The 22,089-nt window shown below is 37.7% G+C and overlaps 2 protein-coding genes across 2 annotated transcripts; both read right to left on the reverse strand.

Annotated features, from left to right (window-relative positions):
* Positions 1 to 8,355: 8,355 nt before the first annotated feature.
* LOC110725063 (jasmonic acid-amido synthetase JAR1-like) lies at positions 8,356 to 11,517 on the reverse strand. Its single transcript, XM_021904535.1, has 5 exons — positions 11,473 to 11,517; positions 10,634 to 11,004; positions 10,404 to 10,505; positions 9,326 to 10,101; positions 8,356 to 9,002 (listed from the first exon to the last, which is right to left on the reverse strand). Exons 1-5 carry the CDS (start codon positions 11,515 to 11,517, stop codon positions 8,458 to 8,460), a joined length of 1,839 nt encoding a protein of 612 aa, XP_021760227.1. The 3' UTR covers positions 8,356 to 8,457.
* Positions 11,518 to 13,714: 2,197 nt separating this feature from the next.
* On the reverse strand, positions 13,715 to 18,339 carry LOC110725177 (jasmonic acid-amido synthetase JAR1-like). The gene is made up of 5 exons (XM_021904655.1): positions 18,090 to 18,339; positions 17,194 to 17,510; positions 16,865 to 16,966; positions 15,788 to 16,578; positions 13,715 to 14,410 (listed from the first exon to the last, which is right to left on the reverse strand). Exons 2-5 carry the CDS (start codon positions 17,484 to 17,486, stop codon positions 13,872 to 13,874), a joined length of 1,725 nt encoding a protein of 574 aa, XP_021760347.1. The 5' UTR covers positions 17,487 to 17,510; positions 18,090 to 18,339; the 3' UTR covers positions 13,715 to 13,871.
* Positions 18,340 to 22,089: the final 3,750 nt, after the last annotated feature.

Consider the following 22,089-nt stretch of genomic DNA (forward strand, 5'->3'; position numbering starts at 1 on the left):
TTTGATATTGCATTGTACACTATATCGACTGTTTTGCATGGCCGATTGTAGACAGGTACGGATGGTCCGCCTATGCCCCTGGACGACTGGTTGTCTGTTTCCAAGCTGGGCGATCAGTCGGCCATTTATTCAATCGGTCTGACCAAGTAAATAGTATTACCTAGTCGCCAAGGAATTAAGTAGGATAACAAGCGGCGGGTACCGGTTGTTTCCCTTTATTGCCAATGTTGGCTTTTAACTCGTAATTTGTTAACCTAGCAAGAGTAGTGGTTGAGAGCCCCTGTTTGTTAAAAACAGGCGGACGACTCATACCTTTTAGGCTCCATACTAAGTTTGAGTGACTATTAAGTTAACATAAGAGTTACTTAGTCTTCGCACAATCTAGATTGAGTAGTAGAGGTACCAGGCGGCGGAGGCCGGCTGATCCTCTTGATTTGCCAATGTTTGTTGGCTATTAACTCAATAGGTTACCTAGTAGGAATAGGGGTTTGAGTGCCCTTGTTTGTTTAAAACAGGCGGACGACTCAAACTTTTTAGGTTCCATACCAAGTTTGAAGGAGTGACTATGAGTTAACGTTGGAGTTACTCAGTCGCCGCCACTTTTGTTTGAGAAGTAGAGGTACCAGGCGGCGTAGGCTGGCTAGACCCCTTGATTCGCCAATGTTTGTTGGCTATTAACTCAATAGGTACCCCCTGCATTTATCCCAAGTAATACAGGCGGTCATCTGACTCAGACGTCAACTGCTACCACTGGTTTGGTTAGTGATAGAGTTATCCTTGTCTCAAAAACGGCTACGTGGTTGCCCTTGGGGACAGTCGTATAAGTGCCGTGTAATTAGTTTATAGAACAATGTTCCACCCAAAAGGGAGCTGCTCTCTGCGACGAATTTCATCCGGAGGGATGCCGTCGGACGCCTGCTATGATGTTGGGACAGGTCGTATTAGTTTTGTAAATTGATCAGGTGGCTTGGCGCCTGGTCTGATCATTCGGCCGGTTGCCTTGGTAAGTTCTTGGTGAACGTAGGTGCTAAGTAAAAGAAGGGTAGCCGCCTGTAGGCACAGGGTCGGCCAGGCCCTAATCTTTTTAGCTAAGTATTGTGAGTAAAATACTCAATGGAGAGTAGCCGACTGTAAAGGTACAGACGGCATGCCCCTCGTAATACAAAATTGAATAGTAAGTGCAAACTTTATTAAGTAGCTCTTTACTTTACATCATTCAGAAGAAATATTTTTTAAGGTTATCTACATTCCAAGTTCGAGGCAACGGTTGTCCGTCTGGTGTTTCCAGACGGTAGGTACCGTCCCTGACTTCCTCATAGATTCGGTAGGGTCCTTCCCAGTTGGGAGTTAGTTTGCCAGACTCATTAGCCCTACCAACTGCTTCCATTTTTCTAAGTACAAAGTCCCCTACTTTGAGTGGACGCCTGTGTACTTTTTTGTTGTATGATCTAGTCATTCTCAGGCGATAGATCTCATGGCGCAAAACAGCATTGCCCCTCTTTTCAGGAAGTGAGTCTAATGCCAGGCGCATGGCTTCCCAGTTTGCCTCTTCGTCATATAGCATTACTCGAAGAGTCGGCTCGTAGTGTTCTATTGGAAGGACAGCTTCCGCACCATAAGTTAGGAGGAATGGAGTTTCTCCAGTCGCCCCTTTTTCAGTCGTCCTAATGGCCCAGAGAACATGTGGTAGTTCATCCGCCCATAGGCCGCCTGCTCGTTCAATCTTTTTCTTGAGACCGTCTGAGATGATTTTATTAAAGGCTTCTACCTGGCCGTTTGCTTGTGGACGGCCGACAGATGCAAAGTAGTTTGCAATTCCTTGGTCACCCAACCAGCTTCTGAGAACAGGCGTCTCAAATTGGGGACCATTATCAAAAACCATAGACATGGGAAACCCAAACCGAGTGATGACGTTTTTCCAAATGAATGAAATTACATCTTTCGTCTTAATTCCCTTTACAGCCTCCGCCTCTACCCATTTAGTGAAGTAGTCAACGGCAACAAGTATATACCTTCTGCCGCCTGTAGCAGGCGTATATGGACCCAGAATGTCCATGCCCCACTTAGCAAACGGTAGTGGGCTATGAATGGTAGTGAGGTCAGTAGCCGGACGGTGAATTAATTTGCCAAACCTTTGGCACTTGTCACATTTTTTCACCATCTCCATAGCATCAGCTTCTAAGGTAGGCCAGAAGTAGCCCTGGCGCCTTGCCCTTTGAGCAAGCGTCCTTCCACCTATATGTGAAGCACAGTAACCAGAGTGGAGATCGTCTAGTATCTCTCGTCCCTTTTCTGGAGTAACGCACTTTAAGAAGGGTTGTAGGTACCCCCTTTTGTGAAGTTCTCCCTTTATCATTTCAAAATTGGTGGCTCGTCTTTTCAGTGCTGCCGCCTGTTGATGATCATCCGGCAGGGTACCGTTTGTCAGATATGCCCTGATTGGATCCATCCAGGTTGAGCTTCTGTCTAATTTTGAAAGTGCATCCGCTTGGTTATTCTCTGATCTCGGCACTTGGACCAGATGGAAATCCTCAAGGGAGCCGACTGCTTGTCGGACCGCCTGTAAATACTTGATCATGGCCGGATGGGTTGCTTCGTATTCGCCATTGTACTGACTCACTATTAATTGTGAATCAGAACAGGCGTCTATTTTTCTTGCATCTGCCGCCTTGCACATGCGGATCCCGGCTAGTAAAGCTTCATATTCTGCCTCATTGTTTGAAGCCTGAAAACTGAAGCGTAGAGCATACTCGAACCTGTCGCCCTCTGGAGATTGACATACGACGCCTGCTCCACAACCATTTGAAGTAGAGCTTCCGTCCACATATACCTTCCAGACTTGGTCTGGAACTTGAGAGTCAGGAGGACGAGTCATCTCTGCAATAAAGTCAGCAAAGGCTTGCCCCTTCACTGCTTTTCTAGGCTCGAAAGTAACTTCGAGGCTCTGAATTTCTATGGCCCATTTGATCATTCGTCCTGACGACTCCATGATGGTAAGGGGCCGCTTGATTGGTTGGTCGGTATACACGACGACTGCATGTGCCAAAAAGTAGGGCTTCAATTTTTTAACAGCCATGAAGAGTGCAAGACCAAATTTCTCCATTAGGGGATACCTCAACTCGGCATTTTTCAGTACGTGACTGACAAAGTAGACCGGGAGCTGACAACCGTCCCTTTCAGCAAGGAGCACAGCGCTTAACGCATGATCAGAGACGGCCAGGTACATGTAGAGATCCTCTTTGGGCAAAGGGCTGACCAGCCTCGGCAAGGAATGCAAGTGAACTTTTAATTTCTGGAAGGCGGCCTCAGCATCCGGCCCCCATTCAAACCTTGCCTTTTTCTTAATTGCCTGGAAAAAGTATAGGCATTTGTCGCCTGATCGGCTTAGAAATCTTCCCAAGGCCGCCAGACAACCTGTTAACTTCTGAACCTCTCGGACGGTACGTGGCGACTGCATGTCGATGACCGCCTGCACCTTCTCAGGGTTCGCCTCTATTCCTCTCTGATTAATGAGAAATCCGAGAAATTTCCCAGACTCAACTCCAAAGACACATTTCTTGGGATTGAGCATGACATGGTGCCGCCTGAGTGTGGCGAAAGTTTCTCGGAGGTCCGACAGATGATCTGTCTGAAGTTTAGACTTGACAATCATATCATCAATATATGCCTCGACATTTCTCCCAAGTTGATCAAAGAACACAGTGTTTATCATACGTTGGAAGGTGGCCGGGGCATTCTTAAGACCAAACGGCATGACCGTGTAACAGTATAACCCCTGATCAGTGACGAAGGCCGTCTTCTCCTGATCTTTCTTCCACAAAGGAATTTGATGGAAACCAGAGTAGGCGTCCATAAAGCTCATCAAAGCATGGCCGGCTGTTGAGTCGACCAGGCTATCAATTTTAGGCAGAGGGTAACTGTCTTTGGGGCACGCCTTATTCAAGTCTGTGTAGTCTACACACATTCGCCAGGTACCATTTGGCTTTTTAACAAGAACCACATTTGCAACCCAGTCTGGGAAGTAACATTGCCGAATGAACCCTGCATCAAGTAATTTTTTAACTTCGGTGGCTGCCGCCTGACTTCTTTCTTCTCCATGGTTCCGCTTCTTTTGCCGTACCGGCTTCTTTTTCGGATCCACAGCGAGTTTATGTACTGCCAGATCAGGACTAATGCCTGGCATTTCATGGACTTCAAATGCAAAGATGTCCTTGTATTCTTTCAATAGGTTGTGAAAGTCGTCACCAAGGTTTCTCAGAGCAGTCGTCCCAACTTTGACTGTTCGGTCAGGACGTGAGTCGTCTAAGATCAGGTCCGCATGCTCACCAGCCGGCTGAGGGCGGAACTCATCCGGCCGCTCCTCTGCCAATGATTGCTATTTTCTTGCTTTTCTTGCGGACTCTGTCTGGGACGCCTTTCTCTTTTTGTCGCCTGTTTCTTGAACAGGCGCACTCTCCTTGACATTGTCAAGGTCTGTTTTTTCTCCACTTGACCCAGTGGCCATAACAGTGGGCTTGACATCCGAGAGATAGCACTCTCGGGCCATCCTCTGATCTCCCCTTAGGGAGCCGACTGTTCCATTATCCCTCTCAAACTTAAGCAGCATAAGAGACGGGATTATAACAGCCTTGGAATTATTCAGGGTTGGTCGACCCAGAATCATGTTGTAGGCCGAGAGTTCCTCTACTACTAGGAACCGGACTACCATGTGTCGTCCTTCCCCTTTTTCGCCCAGGCGAATGGGTAAATCTACTCGTCCCAGTGGGTGGACGACTCCTCCTCCAAACCCTATTAAAGGGTGAGAGGCCGGATGTATGCAGTCCGTCTGATATTTCAGTTTTGACAGACATTTGCTGCTGATGAGATCTGAGGAGCTCCCGGTATCTATGAGGATTCGGCCAACTCTCTGGTTGGCCACTTTACATTCAATAACGAGAGGGTCGTCATGCGGCCCCCTTACCCCTCCTAGATCCTCTTTAGTGATGACAATCTCAGGAAATGTATATTTGGACGGCCGTTCTTGGTGAACGGAATTTACATCTAACCGCCTTATATTATCTTTGTTGCCCCTAATAGTGGGGCCGCCTCCTGAGAAGCCGCCTGCAATGGTGTAGACGACTGCTTCATCAGTATCAGAACTGTCGGCCTGTTGATTCTTTTTGGCCGACTGCTTTTTGGAGGAAGTGTTCCCCGTAGATTTCTTGACATAAGTGTCAAGATCACCTTGCTCAGCCAAGCGGTCTAGGTACCGCATGAGACTGATGCAGTCATTGGTGTGATGAACAACGTCATCATGATAAGCACAGATTTTGTCTTGGTTCCGGTTGTTTGCAGAACCCTTCATGGGGACCGGCTTCTCAATTGAGAACCGTCCCTTTATTTCTTTTAGGATAAACTGGTTATCCTTGTTAAACACATACTTTGGGGAGTATGGTTTGAATTCTTTTTTCTTTTTCTGGGCCGGCTGTTTAGAGGAATCAGCCGACCAGACCTCTTTTCTTTTCTCATCTTTGTTAGACGACTGTTTCTGTCGTCCTTCTCTTTTGTCGAACCTTTTCCCGTCCGACTGTTTTATCGTACACAGATCAGTCGCCTGTATATATGCTTCTGCTTCAATCAAGGCCTCTTGAAGAGTCGCCACCCTTTTTCGAACTAAATCAAATTTGAAGGTAGACCCGTCTTTGAGACCTCTAAAAAAGTCAGTATAAGCTACCTCATCCGGTAACCCTTGAATCTGTATTCTCATCAGGTTGAACCGCCTGATGTAAGAACGAAGCCCCTCCTTCTCGCCCTGCTGAATTGTTCCCAAATCAAGGGTCGTTTTCTTCGCAGGGATGTTCATGGCGAAGTTGGAGGCAAACAAGTAAGCAAGCGTCCTGAAGCTGTTTACACAACCAGTCGGCAGGTTGCCGAACCATTGCTGTGCGATTCCCTTGAGAGTCGCTGGGAAACACTTGCACCAAGTGGGATCATCCAACCCTTGAAGGTACATCAGGTTGGTGAATGCCATCAGATGGTCTTCTGGGTTAGTAGTGCCGTCATAGGCGCCTACTAGTACATTTTTTACTTTGGCCGGCTGAGCGGCTTCAGTAATTTCCTTGGAGAAGGCCGACGGCTGTTCACCAAGTCTAAGCAACCGTAGCTGCCAGTCCATAGGTTGGACGTTTTTTGCTGCAGGTCCGCCAAATGGAGGTGGCTGCATAAAATACTGTTGTTGCGGTACAAACGGTAGGTTTGGTACCGCCTGGTCGCTATGAAAGCCTGACTGACGGGAGGTGCCGCCTGACTGACTCTCATGATACGACTGGGTATGCCTCATCGAGGTATTTTGTAAACTTTCTTGAAAATTTGAAGTAGAGGCCGACTCTGACAGTCGGTCACTCTTCTTCTGTTCTAACAGCAGACGAGCGTCTGTGTATGTTTTCTTCGACCCGTTCGCCTGAATGTGACGAACAGGTTTCCTATTTCCCGTAGGATAACGGAATTTTGTGAAATCAAGAGCAGGTGGCTCCCGCTTCTTGGATTTAGGATGAGGAGTCGCCTCTCGCCCTTGAACTGGCTTCCTCTTCAGTGAAGTGGAAGGTTTTTTGGCCGACTGCTCTTTGACTGAAGCAGGCGACTTTTTGTTGATCAACTCTTGAATCTCTCCCTTGAAGTCCCTCATGAAGGTCATGAGTTCGTTCCTTGTGATGGGAGCAGACCCATCAGTCGGCTGTTGCCGAGCAGGCGGTGCGCCTGCTGGCTCGCTTCCTGTTTGAAGATGCTCCCGTTCCCTCCTTTCGGTATGACGGGTACGTCGGGCCCTTAGGGTCCCGTCTGGAGCTGTATGAGTTTCCACTTCAAATTCACTTTCGGTGTCATGGTCCGACTGAACTTGAGGGTCGTTTAGGGGACGTCTCTCTTCAGGAGTCGGTACAGACTTGGATGCCATCTCAGAAGTACTCTCCCCACAGACGGCGCCAAATGTTTCGGGGTTTTCTGATGTCCTGCGGGAGAGTTACAACACCGAGACTGGAACCGGCCGCCTGTACCTGCAAAATAACGGAGACTCCTGAAAGCTCCGCCTCCAACGGTCAAGTTAGTACCTGATTAAGGAGTAATTAATACAGAAATTAAAGTGGTTTAGTCTCTCTAGGTGAGAGTGTTTAATGTATAATCCGTGTGTTATTCGAGTTCTCTCTCTCTTAATGAGGATTAAGAGGAGTATTTATAGTCTTGAGAAGCGTGCCACTCTCTAGGTTTAGGGTAAACCTAGGGCTGACCGGGCCTCTAAACAGGATTGGGCCTTGGTGGCCGGTTTTCCCATTTGGCATGGGTGGACACGTGGCGTGTCTCAATTGGTCCGCAGAGGACGAATCTGTAATTGACACGTGGCAGGCTCCTATTGGCCTACGTGAAAGACACGTGGCGGAACCTGGTTGGTCCACTTGTCAGACGGTGATTGGTGGATAAAAATCCCCTAATCAGAGTGTACTTTGTATAGTTTTGTTTGTAAATAGATATCTATGTTATTATTGACTTCAAATCATTTTTATAGAACTTAAATTATTTTCACTGAAATGAAAGTATTTTTACCAAACTAAAATTATTTTTATTGATTAAAACTTATTTACTGATTCTCTAATGTTTTTTTTAAATAAATTAAATATATAACAATGCATTTTGTATGCGGCTAACCACACCATTTGACCGGACAAAGTAACCCCTATAAAACTGATCGAGTAACCTCCTGTAATACTAACTGAGTAACCTCTAACACTGACTAAGTAACCCTTATCTATAACACTGATTGAGTAACCACTATAACACTGACCAAGTAACCCCTATAGCATTGACGAAGTAACTCTGATCTTGTAATAGTTGGCGACACGGTTTGACCAGCTACGTATAAATGTTTGTGATTAAATATATTTTAAATGGATCTTATTTTAAAGAACTTTTTAAAACGAATTTGATGATGGAAATAGAATTGAGTTATAGGATATTTATTAAAAGTTGTGATTAATTTTGTATATATGAAATATTAAAATTTTATCGATAATAAAACTCTATGCAATAATTTTATCTTATAAAATCTATCCAAAAATCGATTACTTAGCATCATATGTGTCACGAAAAACTGGAACGTCAAGTATCAATTAATAAAAATTAAATTAAGTACACTTATACTTCTTAGAATTTGAGATGACTCGGCCCATGAATTGTAGTGTGCAATATGCCTTGTATAGTACAACCCATGTGATAGTGAATAGCCTATGCAGCCCATCTTGGTATGTTTTGATTTTTTACCATGAGAAAAAACTCTTGAGAATCAATGGAAGCAAGTTTTATATGAATGCAACAGAAATCACGCAATAAACAACAAAAGTTTTATTCTGTCATTGAGAAAAAACATAAAGCAAAGTTTGCTTGAAACATACACTTATTATGGATGATGAAACACATCACTCTAATTCATTAATATGCAGTGCTAAAGTAACTTTTAGCAACATTATCACATACAATTTGGAAGAGGGGCTTATTGTTAGACCCAACATATCTTGGTGTCTTAAACTGGTTAGGAGTATTTCCCATGTTCAAGCAATGCACCAGTATCTTATTGAACGTTCCCTTCCTCACAATCCGAAGCTCAAGTGGTCCAATCATTCCTGCCTTACGCGATATGACATACCCTATATCAACAAATGATAGGTCCAAGCAGTTGCAGCATTCCTTTAGAACATTTTCATCAGGTTCACCACTTAGCTCCCAGAATATGACATAGTGACCTACTTCTTTGGTTAAGTCAACGTGGCTGGTGAAATCAATCACGTCTACCTTTTCTGCTACCAATAACTTGCTTGCTTCTTCTACGGCCACCTGTAGATCTTTCTCAGTGTTCTTGTCGATGTTGATGCAAAGCATGAGGTTTTGACGACATACATACTTGAGCTCCGGAGTTGAGTTATGGAAGCCTGCTACCTTGACAGTATCTCCTAGTCTGTAACGATATAAACCTGCAATAATAATAGGGAACGAAATTGGTGTCAACAATACAAGAAGTTGATATATATATTGACTCAAATAGACAATATAAAACCTTTGATTATTATTCATCAAATAAAGTATAATCTTGAAACATCTTCAAAGAATGATTCACTGATGCTTCGTACTATACTTCATTTTTATCTATTGTGATCGATGAAAAAAAAAAAGGTTCTCCACCTAAGGCCATATGGATGTTTAACTATCAATATCCTCTGTTAGGAAATTGGCCGGACTTGAATAAATATCAACTTTAAAATATATATATAAAAACAATTACAAAGATTAATCATATCTGCAAAATTGGTGAGGATGATTTCATACTCTTCACCAAGTTTAACATCAGCAAGTCCAACAGGTTTTGGTTCAGCACCTCCATTCATAGCCTCCTTCAAAGGAATAAACTCGTAGTATGCTATGTTCGGAATAACAACAAAGGTGGCATCTTCAGGAGGCGATCTTGGGTTGATATTTGCCCCAATCCATCCTTCAGAAGCCGCGTAATCAGCACAAACCAAAGGTAATCCCCCAGCATACCGCCTTAATTGTTTAATGTAAGGCTCCATAGTGCCCGTCATTATCCCATAAACATACTTAACATTCGGAAAAAGCTCTGGTATAAGGCCATACCATTCGCTTAAACCCAAGCATTTTCTAGTAACCATGTCAGCCAACTCGGGGTTAGGCTTAAGCAGTTTGGACATAGCAGCACGAGTATTTGGGTCAGTGACTCTCTCGTTCAAGATTCCAAATCGGATATCAGAGCAAAGATCTTCCCAAACTTGTTCGAATGTTTCAAAAGCTTGAACAATGCTATGAGCAAATGTTGAGTAAATACTTTCAACCTCGTTGTAGCTCAATAAGCCACACAGAAGATGGCAGTATAACGATTCATTGAAAACAGACCCGAAAATGACTTCATCAGGGCTGCAACTTTGTGAACGAATGTTCTTCAGTAAATCTTTATATCCGCGGTGGTGGCAAACATTTGTTGCAGCAGGAAGGCCTCCTTCAGTTAAGAACGGTTTGCTACTGTAAAGGAACATCAATGCTTTTCCATTTTTTATAGGAAACTCTCTGCAACCAAACACACAAATTGTACAAAAATTAAGTCACTAACACTAAGTATGCAACAACTTGTTTGTTTCATTTAGCTTTAGAATTACTTGTTTCGAGTTCTTATGGATAGACTTGGTTATTGGACGGGGTAGGCCAATGGGTACAGGAATTGGGTCAAAATCTAAAAGTTTTTAAATACGAGATCAAAATGTTAGCCTAATTCAAATGAAAAAGAAAATTAATACAGTAACACTAAAAATTGATTGTATTTCAATTCTGTTCAGTTTAGAAAATTTCAGTCCAAAAGAACGGGGCCTTACCTGTTCCGATAAGCAAAAGTAGTACGAAAGAGTTGAATAGTATTATCAAAGAGTTGATCATTGAAAGGTACAAACTTGCGTTTTCCCTGAGTCGTTCCAGAGCTATGAAAATAAACCAACAAAACATCATAAAAAATAAAAACACAGTAAAATCCTCTTGATCATTACTTGAATCCCAACCCTAACATAGATGCATAAAAAGAAATTTTGAAAGGAACAAAATTAATTACCTAACAGAAAAGGAAGTAAAAGGTTTTCCAGTAAGAATAGGACTTGTTTCTCCTTTGATGATCATTTGAATATAGGGTTCCAAATCCTTGTGAGTTACAACAGGAACACGTTGCTTAAAACTCTCCTCGTCTGCTCTTCCATTAAGGCCTACTTCTAGCAAGTACTCGGCTGAGGCGTTTTCTTCTAGTACCTTCCTTAGTGTTTCCTCTTGTATTTTCCCTGCATTCCTGCTTAATTCTTCAAACTCTTTGATATATTTATCTGGGTCAAATTCTTCATTTCCTGCATTCTTGTTCAATACTTCAACATTTTTTATCACGTTCTCTGAGTCAAATCCTTCATTTTTTTTCAATATTTCCTCACCACCTTCCTACATAATATTAATAGTAAGTCAAATAAGTCATTCTAGTTTCAGTCATCAAGTTAACTGTTCTAAACAAAAAGTGAGTAATTTCTTAAAGAAGGTATAAAAAGCAATATTTAGCTGGTTCGTTATGGAGAGTGGTAAATTATGTAGACGGGGTTTTATCTTAGAGCATGTTTGGTTATAGTGTTTTTTGGGGTTAGAATGGATTCAATTAAATCATTACCATTACTAAATGTTTGGTTAGAAGGTTTAAGTAACAATTATCATTACCTCTTTAAAATCTAAGGTAACAATTACCCTTACCCTCCTCAACAAAAAGAAAAGGAGGGTTAAATGATTCATTTCCATGGTTAAACCAAACAAATAGAAAGGTAAGTATTAAATAATTTTTTTCCTCCCTCTTATTTGTTTCCTTTCCACTCCATTTTCAATAATATCTATACCAAACGCACCCCTTAAAGTTTTAGTTACCACTTTTAAGACTTTTTTACTAGTCCATAATTCTATATCTGGCATTGTATTTTGGACATGTCGTATTCCTAAATATGTGAGGTATGGTTAGGACAATGTAAAAACTTATTTTAAATGAGCAACAAATAATTGTATTATTAGTCTTAGCTTGATGGGACGAAGAGAGTACCTTATAAGCAAAATTGACTTGATTGTTTGACATCATTAAATCATAAAGAGGTATTGCCTCTAAAGATTTAACAAATGATCTAGCGAATTGTGCACTTAAGTAAAAGAGGATAAACTCACAAATGCTCGATTAAGTGGAGAATTTTTAAGAGAATAGAAGAGGAACAATTTTGTGTATTTTTCGTACTCTAAAGTATAATTCATTTATAAGCATAGGAAAACGGGGAAAGTGAAGTGATGAGGGGTAGAAAATCGAGCAACAATTATAAACTATCAATGAAAAAAGGAGAATTGAAAATGGGGTGAAAAGCATGCAATTTTTACAAAACTATCAACGAACATAATGTGAATTGAAGATGAGAAATTCATTTAATGGTTACAAAATTAATTAAAATGTGAATTGAATCAAGGGTGAAACTCGTTTAATTTGATGCTGGTTTGAAACTATCAATGGAAAATAATATAATTTGAAGTGGGGGAAAGGGGATGGAGAAACTCATCTAATGGCTACAATACTGAAAAATTATGTGATTTGAAGCATGGGTGGAACTTTTTTAATTGTTAGAAAACTATCATGTGACGAAGAGAGGGAAGAATCATTTAATGGCTACAATACTGAAAAATTATGTGAATTGAAGCATGGGTGAAACTCGTGTAATGGTCAGGGGGAAAACTCATTTTGATGCTCTCCAAACTTTATAATAATGTGAATTGAAGCAGGGTGAAACTCGTTTAATGGTTAAACAAAAAAAAAAAAAAAACTATCATATGAGTAATCATGTGCTGGAGAGGAAGAAAACTCATTTAATGGTCAAAATACTTTATTATAATATGAAATGAAGCATGGGAAAACTACTTAAATGGCTACAAACTATCAATGAAAAAATATGTGATTTGATTACAGACTATAAATGTGAATCTTTTACAAAACTAGTTCAATAATTACAGACATGATTGCAAGCCCAAATCGAAATTGGATTAATAGGATCAAAAATGTTAAGAGCTTGTGCAATAATTACAGACTTGATTGAAGTTTTAAAAAATAAAGATTTGATTGCAAGCCCAAAACTTGTGCAATAAGACATGACTCCAAGCCCAAAACTTGTGCAATAATTATAGACTAGTATAAGTGAGAATTTGATCTCATATCATGAAAAGCATTCAAACTTTGTTCTTTTTACAAGTGCTCCCTAAATAAGTTGCCAAGCAAGGCTAAATTACGAAGTTGGTTAGGGAATCCAAAAACATTGAGGTCATGAGATTGTACTTGGGGCAAGGATCATTGATCCCTATCCTGAGGGTTGAGGTTTAGTAATGATCATATTTTTTTTTAATAATATATGATTCTTTAAGGAGAATATTATTTGACAGGCCCTACACTTTAATAATCCTATGCACTATTGCCAAATATTTGAAAAATGTTGCTACCGTTCTCAAAGTAAACTGGAATAAAAGAAATGATACTCCATATGTCATGTTCATAAATATAAGAGGTACAATTAAGACTAATTAAAAAATTATTTAGAATCAACCAAATAAAAAATCACAATTTAATCACTTTAATGTTAATGAAACAAAGAGAGTACCTTCTTTCAAAAAATAATAATAATAAACTGAGTACCTTATAAACAAAATTGCCCTGATAGTCTGACATGATAGAATAAAAAAGACAATGATGCTTTAAATTGCGCACTCAAAGCAAAAAGTGACTGCAATTTAAACAAGTAAGAAATATTTAGAGAGGAGAGAAAATAGGAGGAATAGTTTTGTGTATGTTCCACTCTTTAATTAACAATTTATTTATAAGCATGTTAGGGATGGATTAAGTTTTACCAAAAATCTTCCCAATAATTTACATTACCAAAGATAGTCTACTTCAAGAAAGAGTCCACCTCATCACTCTACCTACATTAAATGTCATTAAAATTATTTACATTGCCAAAAATTCATCCAATTGAATCCAGCCAAAAAGGAACAATATATACAATTATTATCCATGTATTAAATAATATTTTTGTTTTATAATAATTGCAACAGTTTTATTAACATACATGCCAAAACACAATTTTGACCATTAAAATAATTTCAATGTAATAAAATAGGGCTAAAAGGGAACATGGAAGACCAAATAATAAAACTTAGCTTCCATTCTATCATTGAGAAAAACATTAAGCAACATTTACTAAAAACATACACTGATGAATGATGATGATACACATAACTCTAAATTACTAATATGCAGTACTAAAATAACTTTCAACAACATTATTACACACAATTTGTAAGAGTGGCTTATTGTTAGACCCAACACATCTTGGTGTCTTAAACTGGTTAAGAGTATTCCCCATGCTCAAGCAATGCAACAGTATCTTATAGAAGGTTCCCTTCCTCACAATCCGAAGCTCAAGTGGTCCAATCATTCCAACCTTGCGCGAACTCACATACCCGGCATCAGCAAAAGATCGGTCCAAGCAGTTGCAACACTCCTTCAAAACATTTTCATCAGGTTCACCACTTAGCTCCCAGAATATGACATAGTGGCCTACTTCTTTGGTTACATCTACATGGCTTGTGAAATCAATCAGGTCTATCTTTTCGGCTATCAGTAACTTGCTTGCTTCTTCCACGGCGAGTTGTAGATCTTTCTCGGTGTTCTTGTCGATGTTGATGCTAAGCATAAGGTTCTGACGGCATACGAATTTCAGCTCAGGAGTGGAGTTGTGGAAGCCCATTACCTTGACAGCATCTCCTAGCCTGTAACGATATAAGCCTGCAAGTATAATAGGGACATTGAGCATTTTTTTAAAGTATGTTATGAACTAAAATATCAACAATATATCTAGGAAATTGATGTTGACTTGAAATTGACAAGAAAACAAACTTAGATTATTCATCAACCAATAAATAAATCATAAGCTTGGATCATGAATTGAGAGAAAAAATAAAAAAAAGCATAGCAAAAAAGTCAGAATTCACAGCTGGATAAGTATATTTTAGACAAGGTTTAAGGAATATTTTACTTCTTTCAAAGCATCTTTCCAAGAATCATACACTAATAATACTGCGCTTTCATAAATTATTTTGATCAACTTGTAGAAGCTTTTGATGGGCTATACATTATTATGTTAGACTTCTTTGGGATAATAAAGGTCTCCACTAAAGAAATGGCTGCACTCTAACTGTTACTATCCTGTGCTGTAATGTGCAAGGCACTATGCTACACAAATCTTCGATCCCATTTTTTGTGTACCATCTGTGTGTCATTCCGCAATCTAGTTTGTTGGTTGATATCATAGTCCTATGACCTACAAGTCTACCACTTTCCTATTAAAATTCACATATACGTTAAAATGGACAAATTAAAATAAGTGACATATATATGGTACACAAAAAGTAAAACGAAAGAATTTATTATGTGATGACAAGGGAAGAATGGAACCCACCCGACCGTTGTGGCCCCATCTTCCTCTGGCTGCACCATACAGAGCACAACTAAGCAGGGGATCCTGAATAAGGATAGGAGGCTAATCAAAACTAGCAGGAAAATTTTGGTAAAGTGAATTCAGACTATGATTCCACCAGTAAGCAACAACAACATGCTATTGGACAAAGACATCATCAGACTATGATATTCCCACATAAAGATGATTAAATTTGACAAATATACTATGGTCCGTGAATTTAAACTAGATCTAGAATCTAGATTAGATGCATAATATAAGGTTTTCTTTATGTTTTGGAGTGACTAGTCCAATATATTCTCTAACCAAACGTAAGTGTCCAAGTGTATGTACTGTGTTTGAACATTATAAATGACTTTGATCTTTATAGTGGAAATATGATTAGTGAGCATAAACCCTTTTTCTACAGGCTGTTTGCTATCAGCCTAATATCTTCAAAATCAACAAAATGCTAAATTCTAAATTTTGAGGAAATACAACAAAAGAATTGGTCCCAGAGTAACCAAATAACGCGACAAGTCTATTTGTGTAACTAGTTAGACAACTACTCGTAATGTCTAATGGCCATAATGGGGATGACACGTACGGTCTTTATAAGTAATTAGCCGGATTTGAATAAAACAAGTGAAGTAGCATTAATATCGGTTTGTACACCATAATAAAAATAATTACAAGGATTATCATACCTGCAAAGTTGGTGAGGATGATTTCATATTCTTCCCCAAGTTTAACCTCAGTTAGTCCTACAGGTTTTGGTTCAGCACCTCCATTCCTAGTCTCGTTCAAAGGAATGAACTCGAAGTATCCAATGTTTGGAAGAACAGCAAAGGTGGCCTCTTCAGGAGGTGATCTTGGGTTGACATTTGCTGCAATCCAGCCTTCTGAAGCCCCATAATCAGCACAGACCAAAGGCAACCACCCAGCATACCGCCTTAATTGTTTAATGTAAGGCTCCATAGAGCCTGTCATTATCCCATAAACATACTTAGCATTTGGGAAAAGCTCTGGTATAAGGCCATACCATTTGCTTAAACCCGAGCATTTTTCAATAATCATGTCAGCCAACTCAGGGTTAGGCTTTAGCAGTTTGGACATAGCAGCACGAGTAATTGGATCAGTGACTTTCTCATCCAAACTTCCAAAGCGAATATCAAAGCAAAGATTTTCCAAAACTTGTTCAAATGTTTGAAATGCTTGAACAAGGCTATGAGCAAATGTTGATGAAATGATTTGGACGTCGTTGTAGTTTAGTAAGCCACACAGGAGATGACAGTATAATGATTCATGAAAATCAGACCCGAAAATCACTTCATCAGGGCTGCAACTTTGGGATTGGATACCCTTCATTAACTCTCTATATTTGGGGTGGCGAAAAACATTCGTTGTTGCAGTTCCAGCAGGAAGGCCTCCTTCAGTAATGAACTGTCTGCTACTGTAAAGGAAAACCAGCGCTTTTCCATTTTTTATAGGAAATTCTCTGCAACCAAAACAAAAGTGTACAACATTTGAGCCGTCAAATATGTAACCCAATCCAATTTTACTCTAAACTGTTACATTGAGCCTTAATAATACTCGTGTCGGATACTTGACACTCCGAAGTAGGTATGGATAATCCACACTCCATAGAAAGTAAAGAATCTCAAAGAAATTAAATATCAAATCTAAAAAGTGAACAGATACTTGACATAATCAAGCAAATAATACTCTAATCTCTAACTACTTTCTAAGTTGCAACTCTATAGATAGAAATAAAAAATATCTACCTGTTTCGGTACGCAAAAGAAGTATGATAGATTTGCATAGTATTATCAAAGAGCTGATCATTGAATGGTACAAATTTTCGCTTCCCTTGAGTCGTCCCAGAGCTACAATAAATCAATCAACCAAATGAATGAGCTGAGTACAGTACCTAGAGAGGATCCCGACTCTAACAACAATGACTCAATAGACTTAAAATATAAAACGACTAAAGAACCAGATGAATGAACTGAGTATAGTACCTAGAGAGGATCCCGACCCTAACAACAATGACTCGAAACACTTAAAATATATAAACAACTAGACAACCATATGAATGAGCTGAGTATAGTACCTCAAAGAAAGAGTTGAAACAGGTTTTCCAGTAAGAATAGGAGAAGAAACTCCATCCATAATTCTTTCAATAAAAGGTTTTAAATCCTTGTGATGTACAATAGGAACACATTGCTTAAAACTCTCAAAGTCTGTTCTTCCATTTAGGCCTACTTGTTGCAAATACTCGGCCGCGGCGTTTTCTTCTAGAATCTTCCTCAGTGTTTCCTCCTGTACTTTTCCTGCATTCTTGCTTAATTCTTCAAACTCCTTGATCACTTTCTCAAAGTCAAATTCTTCAATTTTTTCCAACATTTTTACAAAACCTTAATTAACCTCCTGCACAAAAATAGTAACCAATTAACATTAGTATTATAATGATTATTTATCTTTCTCTAATAATAATATGAAATAATTATAACTTGTAAAACAATAAAAGTTGGAGGGTTATAAAGTGAAGGAAGTCTTTGAAAGTTTAGTCAACAAGTCAGCTGATGTTCATAAATAAAAAGTGAGTAATTTTTATTCTTGAAAAATTCAGATTGATTTTGATTAAAAGGAATATGATTTTTTTTGGGTATTAATTACAAAAGATTTGGTTGTTGCCTAAAATAAAATAAAAGGTGAAAAGATCAAAATCTAAAAAAGTTAAACAGCTCAAGAAATAGTATATTCTCAGGGGAATTTATTCACAAAGGTATAAATTAACAGAAATAAATGAAATTTGTTTTCAGAAATCCAAAATTAATCATAAGAATCTTCCTCAGAGTTTGGACCTGTAAGTTTCCTGAATCATAAATCATTTAATCCCATAAATTAAAACATATAAAAATTAAAGTCAACAAAAGTAGTAATTAGTACTCCAATATGAATTTTAACAGAGAAAAACAAAAACATAAACAAAAAAAATTAAATTACCTGAAAAATTAGCTGATAAACAGGGGAAGAAGTAGAAGAAGAAGAAGAAGAAGAAGAAGAGAAGAAGAAATGGGGATATAATACTGTTTGGGAGCACAAAGAGTCAAAAAGAAATAAAAGGAAATTTAAAAAAGAGCTTTTTATTTTTTTTTAATGTATTTATTTTATAGTATTTGTTTCAATCACTATCTTTATCTCTCTAAAAATTGTTGGTTGAAGAGAGAGAAAATGAAGAAAAGTAGTGATCAAATACTGGTGAAGAAGGAAGATTCCTGGGTTTTGGGTTGGTTTGAGAAGTTAAATTTATAGTATTGGAGACTTTGGAGTATTACTCTTACTTGTACTCCGTATTATTTTTTTTTATCGCATCTTGTTTCTCAACCATTCACCACCGTCCACCTTGCATGTATTTCTTACCTCGTACAATACGAGTGTTTTGTACTTCGTATTTAATTTTTTTTTTGGAAAATGCTAGAGGTCACGAATTGAGACTTTAAAAATCAAGCATCGCTTCGTTTAGTGGTAAGATTTGCATCTCACAACCATGAAGTTGTGAGATCAAACCCCACTAGAGGCACTCTGGGGTGAGGATTCCTTTACCCTTCCCCTCCACTCCTAAAGTGCCTAACCCGCTAACCCGGGCCGGGAGGACCTGTGAGAGGTTCCGGCCCAGTAGGGTCCTTCTCCTTACCAACCAAAAAAAAGACCGAATAGAAACTTTAAAAAAAAATGTGTCTTGTTACGGAATAAAATATGATTATAATATATAATTCATATTATTGAAATTAAACATGTGAATTTAATTTTTTGTATTGGGGATTATGAATTTATGATAATGAAATTGTACAACATTTCAAAATATTTGAAAAAACTTGTCTTCATTATTTTTCCTAATTACTACATAAGGAAATCGATTTTCTAGTAGCTAATTAATACATGAATTAACACTATGTTCAATTCGTCTAATTTAATGAAAAATATAACTAATAATTATAATATTGAAATTAAACATATGAATTTAATTTGTAGGGGATTATGATAAGGAAATTGTACATACCATTTCAAAATATTTGAGAAAAAGGTGTCTCCATTACCAAATCACTAAGAAAGAAATGGATTTTCTAGTAGCTATTTTTAATTTTACACACATTAAATTTATGTTCAATTCGTCTGATCTGATGAAAAAAAATACATTACTCTGTATTAAACATGTGGCACTTAAAATAAAAAATAAGAATTTAGCCATCAATAATTTAATATAACATTGTTATTACTATTTACCACAAATCAAGACATATCTAGTTGCTTGTATCATTGTGTGCAATAAAAAGTGGGTTGTTAAGTCTCCATTAATCGGATCAACTCGTATACCAAAATTTGTGACTATTATTCGTAATATAACGTCCAATAGTGAATTATACAATATTTTTAACCGTAATTAAATTACATATATGATTTCGAAGACTCTACTCGATCTTGTAAACTCATTATACGGAGTATTTAATATGATTACACTTTAATATCCATTATGTAATAATTCTTCACTATAATATGCATTTAGACATATAAGTAAACTAATAAGTGTAGACCACACCATCATTTCTATGTTTGGTAGCATCTTGAGGGAAGAAATCACTATAAAGGTAAACTTAATATGAATTGTTGAATGGGCATAAGCTGAATTATTTCTTGTAATGATGTGATTTATTTGAATTAGCATTGCATAATAATCAAAACTGTCTTCACACTTTCACATAATATAATGCAATTAAAAAGCGATGAAAAATTGCCAGTAACCAAAATATGCGAGTTGTAATTGTAACTACTACATAATAATTTCATTAAAATATAAACTATTAATTGTGCATCGGCACAAAATACTCCATATAGTTACTAACCAATATATGTCCAACTAATTTCAAACAACATAAGATCAAAAAAGTTCAAAAGATTTAAGTATATTCGAAGGGTTTTTTTTTTTTTCTTTTTCCATACACTAATTAATTAGTTTATTTTAAAAAAATTAGACAATCATAATCTTTATTGTAACGAAGCATGCATGCATGTTGGTGCTCAAAAAAAGACAAAGTTGAAGTTAAATTAAAGATGCATATTGACCGGTCACTTATGTCATGCAGTGAATTTGGGTAAAGACTAAAGAGTGTGGCCGTGTGGGCACAAGGCTGAAGGCATGTAGTGCATCTCCAACTAAAATTTATATTAAATAGTTAAAAATATTTGGCCAATGGTATGGATCTAATCTTATTTAATGGATATAATCTTATTTAATTCCCTCTTCAACGTTTAAGTTTATGCTGATTGTTGAAATTAGGATTTTTGACACGAGAACGGATAAATATATAGTGGGCTTACCACAAATTCATGTTGAATGGATTTACATATGCTTACATTGAAATTAAACAATATAAGTTACTTTAAAAGACAATGCTTGAAGTTCCAATTTCACATTCATCAATTTTCCATCGTTAAATAAAAACTAAGCTGCTGTCCACGTCGATTGACTGGGGTATGATTAGTATGATGGACCCAGCCAGCTCAAGTTTTTGTAAGGATGATATTCAGTACACAAGTAAATTATTTGTCTCTATGCTACAAAGAATTGGTAATTGTTTAATTTGTGACTCAATAATGTATTAATGTTACAGTGTATACGACTAATCGAGTACTTTTCTTTATCATCAATTAATCAATTATTTTAGAACTAATAAATGTTACTTTATAAATAGAATTATTGTGTACCTTTGAACGAAAATTCTAAATAGTATAAAATAAAATATATTTATGAAAGTATTAGTAATAATGATAGTCGCAACATTATTAATGATATAAACAGGTTATTCGAATTCAAATCTATTGGGTACCTCTCTATTAGACTATAATCAACTAAATTAGTTCTCGGTACACATCAATTTAGTTAAAACATACATTGATTATTGTATGCTCTAATCATCTAATGGTAGGAAGCAATACACCTACTTATTACGAGTGCCTTTTAATGATAATCACATATTCACAACATACACTATCCTGATAATTTGGTCACATTTTAAGAGTTAGATACTTAGATTAAGCGACAGATTAAGAATTCCCATACACCTTATATTACCTGATGATATATACGTAATATTTTAAGATATTGGTAGGGTTTTCATCTTTACTTTTCATTAATTGGTTAAGAGAATAATAGAAAGACTATGCTCTAAACTTCTATAAAAATTATAGAATGGTGGACATGGTATCAGAGTTAGACTATGGTTTGGAACCTTTAATGGCTTGAGTGTATTGTCAGGCCCATGGTTTGGGACTTTTAATGGCATTAGGTATTCTGGGCCAAATTGAATTAGATCATGTGATCCTTGACTTAAAGGGACCCTAATTGTGAGGGGAAGTGTTGAAGTATATCCTACCAAATAACACAGGTAAGCGTCCTACATTAATAAAAGTTTGAGAGTCAAACACTTTATAAGGCTAAGTGGCTAAACCTCCAATTGTCATATGGTTTTGGGATGGGATATTGGGATGGGACCTCCTTTGGTCTTGTGAAATTGACTCTCTCTTAATTTATGGGTGCGGTCCAGACACGTATTTAACATGGACTTTTTTTTTTTTTTTTTTTTTGTGAATAAATAGAATGGTGGGCTTGTTAATACATCAATAAATACAAAATATATTACGTTTACGTTAATATCGCTGCATGCCTAACTGCCTAAGTTTAATGAAAGACCCCATAAAATATTGAGAGTCATTAAATACTTGTATGCAATATGTTGATCATACGAACAAGTTACTTAATTGTCATCCTTATATTATGTCTCTACCATTGACATTTGAAACATTTTTTGAGGCTTAGCACATGACATACAATACGGAGTACATATTTAATATCCTACTCCCTCCTCAGGATTCGTCTTCAAATAATTGTCTACTATGTGACCGTATTACAAAGTCAATTCATCTCCGCAGGTCAATATTTGGGAGT

Source organism: Chenopodium quinoa, unplaced genomic scaffold (genome assembly GCF_001683475.1).
Source record: "Chenopodium quinoa cultivar QQ74 unplaced genomic scaffold, ASM168347v1, whole genome shotgun sequence".
Classification (NCBI taxonomy): domain Eukaryota; kingdom Viridiplantae; phylum Streptophyta; class Magnoliopsida; order Caryophyllales; family Amaranthaceae; genus Chenopodium; species Chenopodium quinoa.